The 16,092-nt window shown below is 34.0% G+C and overlaps 1 protein-coding gene across 1 annotated transcript; it reads left to right on the top strand.

Moving 5' to 3' along the window:
* Positions 1-2,741: 2,741 nt before the first annotated feature.
* LOC138898411 (uncharacterized) lies at positions 2,742-3,263 on the top strand. The gene has a single exon (XM_070184477.1). The coding sequence runs from the start codon at positions 2,742-2,744 to the stop codon at positions 3,261-3,263; it is 522 nt and encodes a 173-aa protein (XP_070040578.1).
* Positions 3,264-16,092: the final 12,829 nt, after the last annotated feature.

Below are 16,092 nucleotides of genomic sequence, written 5' to 3'. Positions count from 1 at the left end.
TCTTGATTGGGAACTGTTAGTCGCTGAAAAAATTATAGCCGGAAAAATATATAAAATTTGTATATTTTTTGTACATATATATGTATGTTATATATAAAAATTATACAAATTTTATGCATTTTTTCGGCTATCAAATATAAATAGTATCTGACGGGCTAAAATTGATAATACCCCTAAATCCGACCCTTAGTTCAGAAAAGAAACTCAAACTATATCTCTTTGATTGTGTAAAATATGCATAAGAGCAGTATTCTAGGATCAGATGGAGGAGGCCTTTTTATTTTTTATTTTTTTTGGTGGCCAGAAATTCAAACCAGACCTAATCCTTTTCACTTTAATTTCCACGTATGCAGTACGGTAATCAAGCCTTATTATTTTCCAAAATCAGCAGATAATACCTACTTTAATACATTTTTCAACCTAACTTTCTTTAAGAGAGGCTGTTTTGTGCCCAAATATTTGCGTCTTTGGATTGGAAACAAAAAGGAATAACAATTCAACCTTATTACTAATTACTACGTACCACTGCCAAGTCAACACTTGATAACAAATTTTGCCAAATTAAAGTAATAAAATAGAATAATAGAAAAACAAAAGTAACTTATTAGTCATTGGAACACGTCCTGATATAGAATTACCGTGACTATATATACACTCAGTTACATCTCATTATGTTAATTCTCATAATCCCAACAACCTCAAAATCGGGAGAAGGGTAACCCCTCACACGAGGTAACAGTCATTGATGGACGTAATTATGTAAATAAAAATATTTTTTTTGATTAATTTAAGTTTTTAAATTAGATGATCACATAGCTAATTAAATAATAATGACCAAGTTCTATGATGGTTTACCAAAAATACAGTTTCTCGCAAAGTCGTAAGACCGTGTAAAGGCACTGCTCAACTAATTGTATATTGTTGTAAATAAGGATATATAGATATATAGAGGGGCGGATCTAGCCATTTGCTACCGGGTTCAGCGGAATATAAATTTAGTAAGAATTCATTAAAATTATAATAAATATTAGATACGAACCCATAACCTTAAAAATATAATGACTTCAATGTTAAAAACCTTAAAGGTTGAAGCCATAAAGTTTAAATCCTTGATACGGCTCTGAATTTATATATTAAATGCATAATATTCATTTATTATTTCTCTAGGAATTAATCATGGTTAATTAATGCATATTTTTATTTTATTAAATCGCGTAACCATGGTAATTTTGATTGGTTCGGCGTAACGACTGTGTGCAGGTAAGTATTTAGCGTATCTTGAAGAGACTTTTAAATTTAACAAGAAAAACATTATTTAAAAATACTAAATTTTTCCCTATTAAGGGTGTGTTTGGTATAACGAAAAATATTTTCTATTTTTCGTGAAAAACAAGTAGTAATTTTATTCATTTTTCGGTGTTTGGTATGCAAATTAAGGAAAATAACTTCTCAAGAGTATTCATAAATAATTTAGATACAATAAACATGAAGTCATAAACTTTCGAAAAAACAGAAATTTGAAATTACAAAAAAAGTAAATTTTTTTTGCGGGGGGGGAGGGGGGGGATAGGGGGTGACGGAAAAAAAACTGAAATTTAAAAAAAGGAAGCCTTTTTGGAGAGAGGGGTGGGGTTAGTGGGTGAGTGTGGGGAAGGTTGAAAAAGAGTTTTGGAAAATGTTTTCCCTTCTCTTGATAAGGAAAACATTTTCCTCCAATTGGAGGAAAAAGAGTTCATAAGGAAAATGACTTCATAAGGAAAATGTTTTCCAAAATATTTAAGCCAACCAAACATGGAAAAATTGAAAAATATTTTCCGAAAAATATTTTCCTTCATACCAAACACACCCTAAATCTTGATTTTTTCGTTCTTTTTTTAAATTTGGCCTTGCCTTTTTATTCTTAGGTATCTTTGTGATGTTCAGTGTTCTCTCTCATCTCTTGCTTTGTATCTCTCATTTCCTCATCCCCAATTCTGTATCTATAATTCTCATCCCTTTTCTTCTTAGCTTTCTGTTAGAATATCTTTACTATAGTTAGTATTTGCTTTGTCATTTCAATTAGTATTGAGTTAATACAATTAGTTGATTTGATATACTATTTGGGTCGTTTCACCCCTCCCCTCTCTCTATCTCTCTTGTCTTTTATGTTATTCACATGACAATCTCTTAAACTATTGAGATTATATTGAGATTATTTTTTATATTTATGCACACTTGTATACTTATTGCTGAGTCAACAGAGCATTAGTCTGTTCTACTGAAGTTTCAGCTGTCAGCTTAATTAATTTAGTTATTACATTTTCGTTTATCCTTTCTTTGTTGCTTATGTGTATAAAGTGTACAGTACTCAGTAATAGATATTTTGAGTTTCACTTTTCCCAAATCAGAGACTCCTCATTGTTCATTTCTCTCTCTCTCTTCGAACTGCACATTTTAGAGAGTTCTGAATCCTCCATTGGAGGATGAGTATAGCTCATTCTGATCTTGCAATCTTCACATGATATCAGAGCGGAGGTTTTCTTCATCAATCACGCTGTTGAATCTCTTCTTTGTTCTTTCGTTTTCAATCACAGAATAAGCTAGGGTTTTTCTTTCGCAAACAAATAATTTGGAGAAAACTTCAAATCGACATATCCACCAACGATTCGTTAGTGAATAGAAGTTTTTGAGCTTAATTCCGGCTACGCGAGCAATGATCTACCTGATTTGTCCCAAAATAATTGGTGACCAACAATATTCTCATGGCGGTTCTGGATCAAACTGATGAGGCGGCGACGGCGGCGATCACACAAACGATAATTGGTGCAACTAGCTCTCTTTATATTCATCCATATGATAGTCCGGGTTCTGCTTTAGTACCTGTCCCTTTTGATGATAGTCCAAGTTCTGCTTTAGTACCTGTCCCTTTTGATGGAGTTGGTTATCGTTCCTGGAGAAGAGGAGTGCTAAGGTCTCTCTCGGTGAAAAATAAGATAGGGTTTATCAACGAAGAGTGTGTAAGGCCCGATATGACATCTCCACAGTTTCTCAAGTGGGAGAGGTGTGATGACATGGTCACTTCATGGATTCTGAATTCCTTGGCAAAGGATATTGCTGACAGTGTTGAATATTTGAATAATTCCGTCAAATTGTGGAAGGAATTGGAGGATCGATATGATCAGACGAATGGAGCTAAGTTGTACCAAATCCAGAAAGAGATTAACGATTTGAGTCAAGGAGTGCTTGACATCATAGGTTACTACACGAAAATGAAGAAACTCTAGGAAGAGTTGAATACACTAAGTGCTAAAACTCACTGTAGTTGTGTGTGCACTTGTGGAGCAAAGGAAAGCATACACAAGGCACAGCAGGATAGAAGACTCATACAGTTCCTAATGGGACTTAACGAGGTTTACACAGTTGTTCGAGGGAGCATTCTCATGATGAATCCATTGACTTCCATGGCACATGTATTTGCTTTATTGATACATGAGGAGAAGCAGAGAGAATTCAAGACCATAAACCAATTGACCTTTGATTCTATTACATTGAATGTCAATGTAGGGGGAAGAACTTTTAAGACAAATTACTCACCTGGTGGGAATCAGATTTCAAACAACAGGCCTAGGCCATTTTGTGACCACTGCAAACGACCAGGACATATCAAAGACAGATTCTACAAGCTGCATGGATACCCTCAAGGTTTTGGACAGGGTTCACAGCAGCATAAGCATAATTCACAGGGCTATAACAACAGTAACAACAACATAAGGTTCAATAAGGGAAAAAGCACTGTGGCAAACGCAGTGGCAAGTGTACAGGGAATATCATCAGACATATTGTCAACCAAAGCAGATGAATCAGAGCATCAGGGAGGCAATCAGAACATGGGCCTTTCAAAGGAACAATATGGATAAATTCTCAGTCTGCTGCAATATTTTCAAGTTGGGAATGGAGGAGAAAACAATACAAGTGTTTCTGGTGGAGTTTCTGTGAATTTTGCAGGTATGATTGCCTGCACTTCTTCCATTGATTTTGATAATCAATCATGCAAATGTTTTAATGCAAAAGATGACTTGTGGATATTAGATTCATAACCTTCACATCATATGAATTTCGATAAAACTCACCTACAAAATATTATAAGTCTACCATATCCCTTGCTTGTTAAACTACCAAATGGTTACAAAGTTAAAGTAACCCAAATTGGAGATGTACATCTAGCCCCTAAAATCACCTTACATTGGGTTTTGTTTATATCACCCTTCAAATTTAACCTAGTTTCCATTAGTTCATTAGCAGTGCATCTCAAGTGTATTGCTTCCTTTTCCGACACTTCCTGTTTACTACAGGCCCCTTCACTGAAAAGGCCTCTGGAGATTGGTAAGTTGTATGATGGACTTTACTTTCTCTATTCTCAATGTCTAAAGAAAGATAGTCTCATTTTTGTTTCAAAGTGTGCACTTCCTTGTTTTTACGGTTATGCTAGTGATATGAATGCAGTACAATGTATATCCCATACCCACCACCCTACTGTAAATAATTTTATTTGCAATAATAAAGACAATGCTTCTACTCGACTTTCCTTTACCTCTCTCAGAGATAGTGTGGATCTACTATGGCATTATAGACTTAGTCATATACCCTTCAATAAGATAAGAGAAATTTTCACTATACATGCATCCTTCTCTCCCAAACAACTATTTATTTGTTCTATCTGTCCCATGGCTAGACAATCGAGACTCCCTTTTCCTCAGAAAACAACCAGCACCACAAATATCTTTGAAATTCTTCATGTTGACCTGTGGGGCCCTTATCATGTGGTAACACATAATAATTTCAAGTATTTCCTCACCTTAGTGGATGACTACAGTAGGTCAACCTGGACACACCTTCTAAGTTGTAAAAGCAATGCACTTCAAATCATAAAAACCTTTATGAGCATGGTAGAAAATCAATTCCAAATCAATATCCAGTGTGTAAGGACTGATAATGGCCTAGAATTAACTAGCAATGAAGCTTCTTATTTCTTTCAATCAAAGAGTATAAATCACCAGAAAATATGTCCTTATACACCCCAACAAAATGGGGTGGTAGGAAAAAAACATAAATATCTTCTTGAAGTGGCCAGGCCACTCCTTTTTCAGTCCAAATTACCACTAAAATACTGGGGAGAATGTGTCCTTACATCAACCTTTATAATCAACAAACTACCAACAGTTCCCTTAAAGTAAAAATATCCTTTTGAACTGTTGTATGACAAGAAACCAACCTACTCTTACTTGAGAAGCTTTGGCTATTTATGTTATCCTACTGTGCCCAAACCTCTCAAAGACAAGTTTGAACTAAGGGCCACTCCACATATATTTGTAGGGTATCTCTTTGGGACAAAGGGTTACAAAGTGCTAAGTCTAGCCACTAAAAAATATCTATCTCCAGGGATGTCTTGTTTCATGAAACCATTTTCCCTTTTACTTTCACTTCAGACGTACAAAGCTTACCCCCATTATTTCCTACAGCTTCTTCTACAGATCATCTACCTGATTACACTACTGTTTCTCATACAACTCCTACAACTGATCAAGGGGACACAAATCAGTCCCCCACCTTCCTTCCTCTAGCACCGCAACTCCTCTTCCTGATATGTCACATATCTCTCCTTCTAACACACCCTCTTACCCTGAGTTACAAACTCATACTCAACACTTCCATATTCCCATATCACCTCTAACTACTCAACCTTATCCTTCTATCATAGAGCCTATCGGCCAGAGAAGATCTAGCAGGGGGATTAAACTCCTCTCTTATTTGAGTGATTATATATGCAATCTACCCAATTTGAAGTGTAATTCCATCTTTTCCCTCCATGCTTTATTTTCACAAAATAATCGCATTGCTCCTGATGACTTGCACCCTAGTAGTTAGTATGTTGTAAGAAATATTTGTCATGATAGAGAACCAACTTTATATGAAGAGGCAGTCATGTATCCTGGTTGGAAGAGTGCTATGACTCAAGAGTTTGAGGCCTTGTATACCAACGATACTTGAGACTTAATCCCTTTGCCAAAGGGGAAGCACACTATTGGTTGTAGGTGGGTGTACAAGGTAAAACGTAAAGCAGATGGTAGCATAGAAAGGTACAACGCCAAATTAGTTGTGAAAGGGTACACGCAACAAGCTGGAATAGATTACACAGAGACGTTTTCTCCCGTGGTCAAGATGACCACTGTCAGGTCCCTAATTGCCATTACAGCTAAGAAAAGATGGCAGATTTACCAATTAGATGCAAATAATGCATTTCTTCATGGAGATCTACATGAGGAAGTCTACATTAAAGCTCTACCAGGGCTTGAGCTGCAGTTACCAAACTTAGTCTGCAAGTTGAACAAGTCCCTCTTTGGGCTGAAACAAGCTAGCAGGCAATGGTATGATAAGTTGACTGAGGCCTTGTACATAGAGGGATACACACATTCCATGCATGATTATTCCCTGTTCTACAAGAAGCAGGGTTCCTCCACTATTTTTGTAGCAGTTTATGTTGATGATGTTCTACTCACAAGGACTGATTTAGAGAAAATTAGTTAGCTCAAAGCTTTCTTACATGACAAATTCAAAATAAAAGATTTGGGACAGCTACACTATTTTCTAGGACTAGAGGTCCTTTACAAGGAAGATGGTATCATTATCTCACAGAGAAAATTTGTTTTGGATCTTTTGAAAGAATATGACTTCCTGCACTCAACCAGCCTGACCTCTCCTCTTGATCCCACAATGAAACTGAAGGCTAAGGAGGGCTCTCCCTTATATGATCCTACTTTTAGAGGAGATTGGTTGGGAAGTTGAATTTCCTTACGAACACCAGATTAGATATAGCTTATGGGGTCCAACAGTTGTGCTAGTTTATGCAAGATCCCAGGGAACCCCATCTACATCCAGCTTATCATATGTTGAGGTACCTCAAGAAAGATCCTACTTTGGGTTTATACTTCAACAATGCATCAGATCTTTTCATCACTGCTTACTGTGATTCTGACTGGGCAGCTTGCCCTGATTCTAGGAGGTCTGTGTCTGGTTACATTGTTCTTCTAGGAGACAGCCCTGTGAGCTAGAAGTCTAAGAAACAGAAAATCATTTCCTTGTCCTCTGCAGAAGCAGAGTACATAACACTTAGGAAGGTGGTAGGTGAACTAGTCTGGCTACACAGGTTATTTGAAGAACTCACTGTTCCAGTCTCCTTGCCCATACCTATACATTGTGACTAGGGCGGTTCAAAACCAAACCGAAACTGTTAACCGAACCGAACCAATGGCTTATTGGTATCGAATTATCGGGGTAATGGATGGTGAACAGATTGATATTTTATAATTAACGGCTTAACGCTTTGGGGGCGGATTACTCAATTTTTTTATCGGGTAAACCGTTAACCTGTTAAATTTTTTTATATTTATACTTTTATCCCTATGTATATAAAGTACTATTGAAAGTAATTTGTTGAATTGTCTGCTGGTTTTATCCGTAATAGCTGGATTGTCTGGTTTTATATCCTTTTTTTAAAAGTATGATTTTTAGAATTTTTGATTTTACAATCTAGATTTCTTGTGAAGATCGAATGTTACTGAAAGTTTGATTGATTCATACGTGTATGAGTAGTCTTGAATATGAACTAGGTTGAAAATTAGAAGAAGACTCTTCAATTTAAAAATACTATTAGATCTTAGATGGTATTAAAAATTTGGTATTGATTTGAAATCGTTTGGTATTGATTGAATGATTTTTCAATTTTTTTTTATTTGGTTTAGCCGATAAACTGCCCGATAATCGTTAATCCGATACCAATCAGCCCGTTGTCTTATTGGATGTCTAGCGGATTACTACATTTATAATCCAATAACTGATAAGCAGAACTGTTAAGCATAATTATCCGCCCGATAAGCACCCCTAATTGTGACAGCTAGTCTGCTATACACATTGCCAGAAATTCTGTATTTCACGAGAGAACAAAACACATTGAAGTGGATTGCCACTTTGTGCGCACCAAGCTTTAGGAGGGCCTTATTTCCTTGCATCATATTGGCACTGAAAAACAACTAGCAGATGTTCTCACTAAAGTTCTCACTGGAGTGAAGCATTCCTCTGTTCTTCGCAAGTTGGTTGTGATTGCCTGACCTCCAACTTGAGGGGGTATTGAGATTATATATTATATTTATACACACTTGTATACATATTGCTGAGTCAGCAGAGCATTAGTCTGTTTTAGTCTGTTCTAGTGAAGTTCCAGCTGTCAGCTTAGTTAGTTTAGTTGTTACATTTTCGTTTACCCTTTCTTAGTTGCTTATGTATATAAAGTGTACCCTACTCAGTAATAGATATTTTGAGTCACTTTTTTCAAATCAGAGACTCCTCATTGTTCATTTCTCTCTTTCTTCGAACTGCACATTCTAGAGAGTTCTGAATCCTCCATTGGAGGAGGAGCATAGCTCATTCAGATCTTGTAATCTTGACATCAACCTTAAAAAGAAAGAGAAATTACGAATGCAGTGATAATGTCAAGAAATTAATGGTGGCTTACCTTAGCGTTCAAAACTAATTAGCATTTGTATTGTAATCATTAAGACATCTTATAAAAATTAACTACATTTCTTTCTGGTCGCGTCTTAAAATATGACCCGTCTAATTAAGCAAGCTCCTATATTTGCTAAAGTCAGTATATAATATTATTTTAAATACCTTTTTCAACATAATCCTCTTAAATTAAACAATGCTGTTTTGTGCACAAGAATCCATGTCTTTGGATAGGAAACAGTTGGAAAATCAACGGAAAAAGGGCCAAAAATGTCCTTGAACTATTTGAAATAGTTCAAAAATATCCTCAGTTTGTTTTTGATACCAAAAATATCCTTACCGTCTATGTTTTCGACCACAAATACTCTTAATCCGTTAGTCTTACCATTGAAGGTGACATGACAGTCCAACTAGGTTAAATTTGCTTACATGGCCATCCACCTAAACAATCCAGCATGACAAAATTATTTTTTCGGAAAAATTATTTTTCCGATTTTTTTTATTAAAATACAAAATCAACACTTATTCCGAAAATATAAAAACATTCCAGAAAAATTATTTATTTCGAAATTTTTATTAATATACAAAATCAACACTTATTCCGAAAAAAATAAAAAAAAATCCGGAAAAATTATTTATTTCGAATTATTTTTATTAAAATACAAAATCAACACTTATTACGAAAAAAGTAAAAAAAATTCGGAAAAATAACCCCCAAATATTTAATTCGAGGTTGCCTAAACAAGTTCGACGTGCAGTAAATCCTCAACTTAAGCATTTAAAATAGCAGAACATATATCCTCTATCTCACTCATCATAACTAAATAATTTATTTTGTATATTATATATAATATTTTAATAAATAAATAATTTTTCCGATTTTTTTTTTTACTTTTTTCGGAATAAGTGTTGATTTTATATTTTAATAAAAAATTCCGAAATAAATAATTTTTCCGGAATTTTTTTACGTTTTTCGAAATAAGTGTTAATTTTGTATTTTAATAAAAATTTTCGGAAAAATAATTTTTCTGAAAAAATAATTTTGCCATGCTGGATTGCTTAGGTGGATGGCCAAGTAAGCAAATCTAATCCAGTTGGACTGCCATGTCACCTTCAATGGCAAGACTAACTGATTAAAGGCATTTGTGGTCCAAAACATAGACGTCAAGGATATTTTTGGTAGCAAAAACAAACGGAGGGCATTTTTGAGCTATTTCAAATAGTTCAAGGGCAATTTTGGCCCTTTTTCGGAAAATCAATTCGACCTTCTTACTACCATTGCCCAGTCAACATCTAAAAGAGAAAATGACATTGTATGGCCATTGTAAAATAATAGCTGAAGAAATGTATAAAATCTGTATATTTTTTGTATATTTATATATTCTGTATGTTATATATAAAAATAATACAAATTTTATATATTTTTTCGGCTACCAAATGTAAATAGTTTCTGGCGCGGGCTAAAAGTGATAATACCCTCATCTAAAAACACATTTTGACTTAAGTAAAAAGTAAAATTTTAAAAGAAAAAACTGCTCAATACTCTTTGAAGCAGAGGCGGAGCCACATTTTGAAGCTTATAGGTTCGTAATTTTAGTTCATTTAAGTTACCAAATTCTAAATTAACAATTTGTGAATATTTAATAGATTTCGTAAGACAAATACATAGTTTGAACCTAAGTTATTGAGTTCAACCAAACCCGTAACTCGTGTGCTAGCTCTGCCCCTGCTTTGAAACAAGTCCTATTTTACATTCTTTGTGCCTCTAGATAAATACACTAAGCTAGATCTCATTATGATTCTCATATATTTCAATTTCAATTTTGGTCTTTTAAAGATCACAAGTACGAGGAAAAACAGTTAATTGCAAGTTTATATCCATAAAAAAGCAGTCGATGGATAAAACATCTCGTGTTCATACAGAGTTCGGGGAAGGGCCGCACCACAAGGGTGTGATGTAGGCAGTCTACCGTGATACAAGCATCAATGACTGATTATACGGCTCGAACTCGTGACCGATAAGTCACACGGAGACAACTTTCCTGCTGCTTCCAAACTCCTCTTCCAAGTTTATATCCAAAAACATATATAATTCGTAGGATACAATATAAGTTTAAGGTAATCAAGAAGATATTAATTAGATGATCATTATGGAATTCTGAGTTGTCTTTATAATGATCCCACTTTTTTTAACCAGCCATTTGAACAAAACAAATTTCCTTGAATGAAATTTTACCTACGATAACCATTTTAATATATGCACGCAAAGGCGATATGTTATAGCAATTAATAATATTATAATTAATCCTTCAATCCGTTACTAAATATCCTTCTTATATATGGTCAAATTTAGTTGCTTAGTATTAAACTATTAATTAAAATTTCATTTTATCATCAACTCCTTTTATCTCTTTAGTCAATTTAGGCAGCTGCAAAAATCATAAACTTGGCAAATTTAAGATAAGTATGCATATTTGCTTAACATACTAATTATTGAGTAATTAAATGATCATTAGTTAATTACTGAGTTTAAAATTGTTGATGGGTGTTTAGCACTGATCACTAAAAATATAAAGATTTGACCAGACACCAATTTTGCATTGTTAACACAACCCAGCTTCGACTTTTCCTCGTATCCAATTTAAAGAATTTCTTTAATATCAATACGCAATATGTTTGTTTCTTATTTTTATTTATTTTCATGCAATTAAATACTATGTCCTTTGTGTTGCACGCTTAGTCATCTTCCACTTAAAAAGTTAAAAGAGAGTTTCTCCAAATTTACGACTGTCTAAAATGGTTTTCCAAAGAACGACAAAGAGTTTAATTAGTTAGGTAAAATAGCATATGGTTCTTAATATAAATTCTAAAATTTTCAAATACCTTCGTAACTTAGTTTTGAATTCAATGTTCAAACTACATAGTTGACGCTGACGCTGCTACTAGTATCTCATAATGTTAAGGGCAGGACAGTACGGTGTACAAAGCATTCCGCCTTCAAACAGTTTGGCGAAGGGCCACACCTCAAGGGCGTAATATAAATAGTCTAGTGACTACTTTCACGGTTCGAATCCGTGACCTATAGGTTACACGAAGACAACTTTACCGTGGCTCTAAAACTCGTCTACCTTGTTAGAAACACAAAAGAAGTATATATATATGCCTTCGGCATGGATTTATATATATTTATTTACATCAGTCACTTGGATTTACCACTAATTTGTTCAATGGTTTCTCCAAGTTAAAGAAAAACTACAAAGTAAAATATTCATAAATTGAAGAATGAGAAGACTCAAAACTATCAAAGAATTAATTTTCTAAACATTTCATCCATATGTCCGTGATCATCAAAACGAAGGTTTTTTTTCTCCTCAGCTTTCTTGGACGCCACGGAAGCTTTACAAAGATCATATCACCCACGAAAAGCCAATCATGCACCGTTGGAAAATTGCTATTGCATCGAGTCCACCCACAAGGGTACTAATTAGCCTGTTAACTAATTAGCTAGTCCTCCTCCTAAAACCCTAGTACTAGTCTATATAAGCACTACTATGGGTGTTGAAAAACGAGGGTTTTTTCAGACGACAAGAGATGACTAGGGTTAGATATATTCTCTGCATTCTTCGAAGGGAATTTTAGGCGGTGGAATTCATTGAAGTGATTTTTAGGCTGTGGAAATAAGAGATTTCATCCTGTCTTGTAAGGTTTCCCAACGACCAGTAATTCAAGTCGTGGTTGCTACATACCATCCGCTTCCGTAAGAAGAAACCCGTAAATCTCCTTACTAGTACATGCATGGTGATAGACATGGCCGGCGATCGTATGAAAAGTTGATCATACACTGATTGAAGAACAAGAAGAAAGACAGGACAATTGAATTTTGGACTCGTCCTGATTAGGCAGAGCAAAGATTTGAAGTTTATGGGCACGAGCCGTTGCCACCTTGATCAGGAATGTTGGTGCAAGAAGAAGAACCAGATGATGGAACTTGACCTCTTGGCAACGATGTCAACAATTCAGACACACCCATAGGCCTAGATGCTTTTGCTAATAATAAGGTATTTTGAGTGAAAATAATGGAGACAATAATAAGAAATAATGAAATGAATCTTCTAACTGAATCCATTATTTTTGGAGGCAGATAATATTTGGAGGTTGTTGTGATAATGAGAATCATAACGAAATGTAACAGGGTATATTTATAGGCACGGAAATTCTATGAAACAGTACTTGATTCAAACAAGAACGAGTTAAGTTTTTATTATTAATCCTATTAATTTTGACTTTGACAAAATGTGTTTCTAACTGTTGACTTGGCAATGGTAGCAAGAAGTAAGAAGGTTGAATTGATTTTCCTTTAGTTTCCTATCCAAAGACATGGATTCCTTGGGCACAAAACAACATTAGTTTAGGAGGGTTAGGTTGAGAAATGTACTAAAATAATAAGTATTATCTACTGACTTTGGCAAATATAGGAGACTGCGTGATTACCGTACTGCATACGTACTGGAAACGAAAGCGTATTTGGTTGAATTCCAGACCACCCAAAAAATTAAAAAGAAGGTTATAATCCTCTTGCTCTTGATCGATTTGAATAATATTTTACAATATTTAACTTAAACTTTAAGTCTTATGGGTAGCAGGCAAGTTCCCTTGTTAACAAAAGAAAAAAAACACAAACACGTCCAACCTGTGTTCCTGCTGACCAATTCGGCCGTCTACACCATCTTTTGACAATGTTTCACGTTCATTAAGGGTGTGTTTGGAAAGTCACAAGGTAATTGAAATTGAAGTAGTTACTAGGGTAATAATTATACTGCCTAGTAATTGCACTGTATTGTAATTACAACGACCACTTTGTTTGTCATAATGTAATTACAAGTGTACTATTTTATTGAACAAGTGTGACTACACATTTAAGATTAAATTTTAAATATAAAGTTAATTATCAAAAATTAAAAGTTAAAATTTAATAAATATATGCCTTTATAAATAATATTAAATTTGATATTTAAGATAGATATTGTTTCTTGAAACTATATTAATTACTAATCATATATTTGTAACTAATATTATAAAAATAATTAATATATATATTTTTCAAATTAATAATATTTAACTTTAATCAATTATAAAAACTAAGAGTACATATTTGTAAGAATATCATGGACGGCATGCTTGATAAAATAATTAATATTTTTAAATATAATGCCATAACATTACTCAAATATTTTACTAAAAAATAATGCATCAATTTTAACTGAAAAATAAATGAAATGCAATCTGAATTAATAAGAGAATACTACTAAAGCAAATAAAATTCATGGAAGCGAAAATATAACATAAATTCAAAATCCAAAAAAAATTAACATAATACTCTTAACATTACAACATAACATAAAATAAGTTTCAATATAATTTAAGTAACTATAATTCAAAAGGAAAGAAAAACATAAGTCTATAACCTCATTCAACAATGAGATTCTACTTTAATGATATCACTCATTATGCTAAGTTTATTAATGATTCATTATTTCTAATTAGGAGGAGTAGTTTCAAAACTAGAATATTAGCACAATTATGCTAAATGAAGAGAAAAAAAATGAGCAACTATATCGAATCACAAAAATAAAGCTTGAAAAATAAAAATATTTTTTAAATATTAAAAAGTAATCTATCATTTTGACATAGTTGTCACGATCCGATTTCTAACCAAGTCGTAACCGGCACTCGGTGCCTTAACTTGACCGAGCAAACCATATAGGCTTTTCTATTCTGTTCTATTTCTATTGTGCAATGCACCTTGACACAATTTAACATAATCTAAAACAAATTTTTTTCTGTATCTTTAAATAAAATAATATTATAAAAATAAATTCATGTTGTTATCTTAAATACATTGAAAAACAAATGTAATGCAAGTAGACACCCATGACTCTGTTCCGACTCTGTCTATGAAGCCCCTAAGAAATACTGAATTTTAATACAAAATTTTGGAATCAACGAACTCCATGAACAAAAATGGAGCTCACCAAGTCTACTGATAATGGGTGAAGGATATCCTGGCTCGTAGCCTACTTACCTGCAAAATATGTGCTTACATTGACATATAGGTTCTCATGAAGAGAACGTCAGTACACCACGACGGTACTCAGTAAGTAAAGCAATCCTCTCACTAAAGCTGGAACGAGACTCTCAAAAGAAGTATGTATGCATGATAAAAGAAATATTCTAAAAGCTTCTGATGAAGAGTTGAAACAAACAACTCTTATATCTATTATAAAATTTTTCTTGATGTCATTCATGAAAATTCTCTTTCTTTTCTTTTCTATTCTTTTCTGAAAAAATATAAAATTCAAATAGATAAATATATAAACTTTCTCGAAACAATCCTTGTAAATTTTCTAAGCATTTTCTTTTCTTTTCTTTTATTTGATGGGGAGTTCCATTGATTCTGATTCTGATTCTGAAAATATCACCATATGATCAGTATGGTTGACGATCCCAGCCCGATCGCCTGGACCCCATTCCTGTGGTGCCTCACAGTTCAAGGTTCTAGTATGCTCGCGTTTGTATTGATGAAAGAAAGGCATGAACGTGGACCAACAGGGAGGTGACAAGTGGCACTTATAAATGGGTCAATAAAGAAAGACAGAAAGGCGCGTATAAAATACCCACAATGTTTTATCAGAGAAGGTACCAGATCTGACAGCTGAAAAAGAGGAAATAGGCACGAGATGCATGAAGACCATAAAAGGGGAAGATTCATGAATCGGTTGTAAATATGAAAAGAAAATCAGCATTAGCTTTGATTATGCGCGATCCTCTATTATTATCATAACAGTTACATGCGAATTTAGTAATGGGTAATTAAGGCAGTTAATGCCAATAATGAGTAAGAATTAAGTCAGGAAATCGTTACAGTTGTGTATCCTTATATAAGGACTCTTACCTCATTTTGTACGGTCATCCGAATATCTCTAAATATATGCAATCAGCATTTTATTTAACTTGATTCAAGATTTCAATCCGCAATTCTGGGAGAAATTAGCAATCAACAATAAACTTTCTTTCTTTTACTTATTATTACAATTATTTATTTTATTTATGTATTTCTAAGAAAGTGAAGTAAATTTAGTTATCAGTAACCCGCTTTTCTTTAATATTAGCTTTGACCATAAAAAACTATTTTTGGGTTAAACAAATTAGTTTCGTTACCGGGAATCTGATAATCTGTTCACTTTCTAAATTTTATTTCTTAGCAATAAAATATGTCTACTGCTAATGAAATTGATCGGGTGGGTGAGAGAGGTCAACAAGGCGGAACTCCACCATATCACACACCTACATCTACTCCACAACATTCACGAGAAAGTTCGCCTGAAAGGTCTGCTACTCGTACTGATGGGCAACAAGTAGGCGAACAGGCTAACGAGAAATATACTTTGAAGCAGTTGATTGCACAACACGTGAATGAAGCACTGCAGGATTTTGCGAGTGGATTGCCCAATATTGTGCAGACTCCTCCACTAGTAAATACCGCCCTGGAAA

This window comes from Nicotiana tomentosiformis, chromosome 9 (assembly GCF_000390325.3).
Source record: "Nicotiana tomentosiformis chromosome 9, ASM39032v3, whole genome shotgun sequence".
Taxonomy (NCBI): domain Eukaryota; kingdom Viridiplantae; phylum Streptophyta; class Magnoliopsida; order Solanales; family Solanaceae; genus Nicotiana; species Nicotiana tomentosiformis.
This window is presented reverse-complemented; position numbering and strand designations above follow the sequence as displayed.

Excerpts from the sequence above, each read along its gene's own strand:
- LOC138898411 (XM_070184477.1), top strand. The coding sequence starts at position 2,742 with ATGGCGGTTCTGGATCAAACTGATGAGGCGGCGACGGCGGCGATCACA.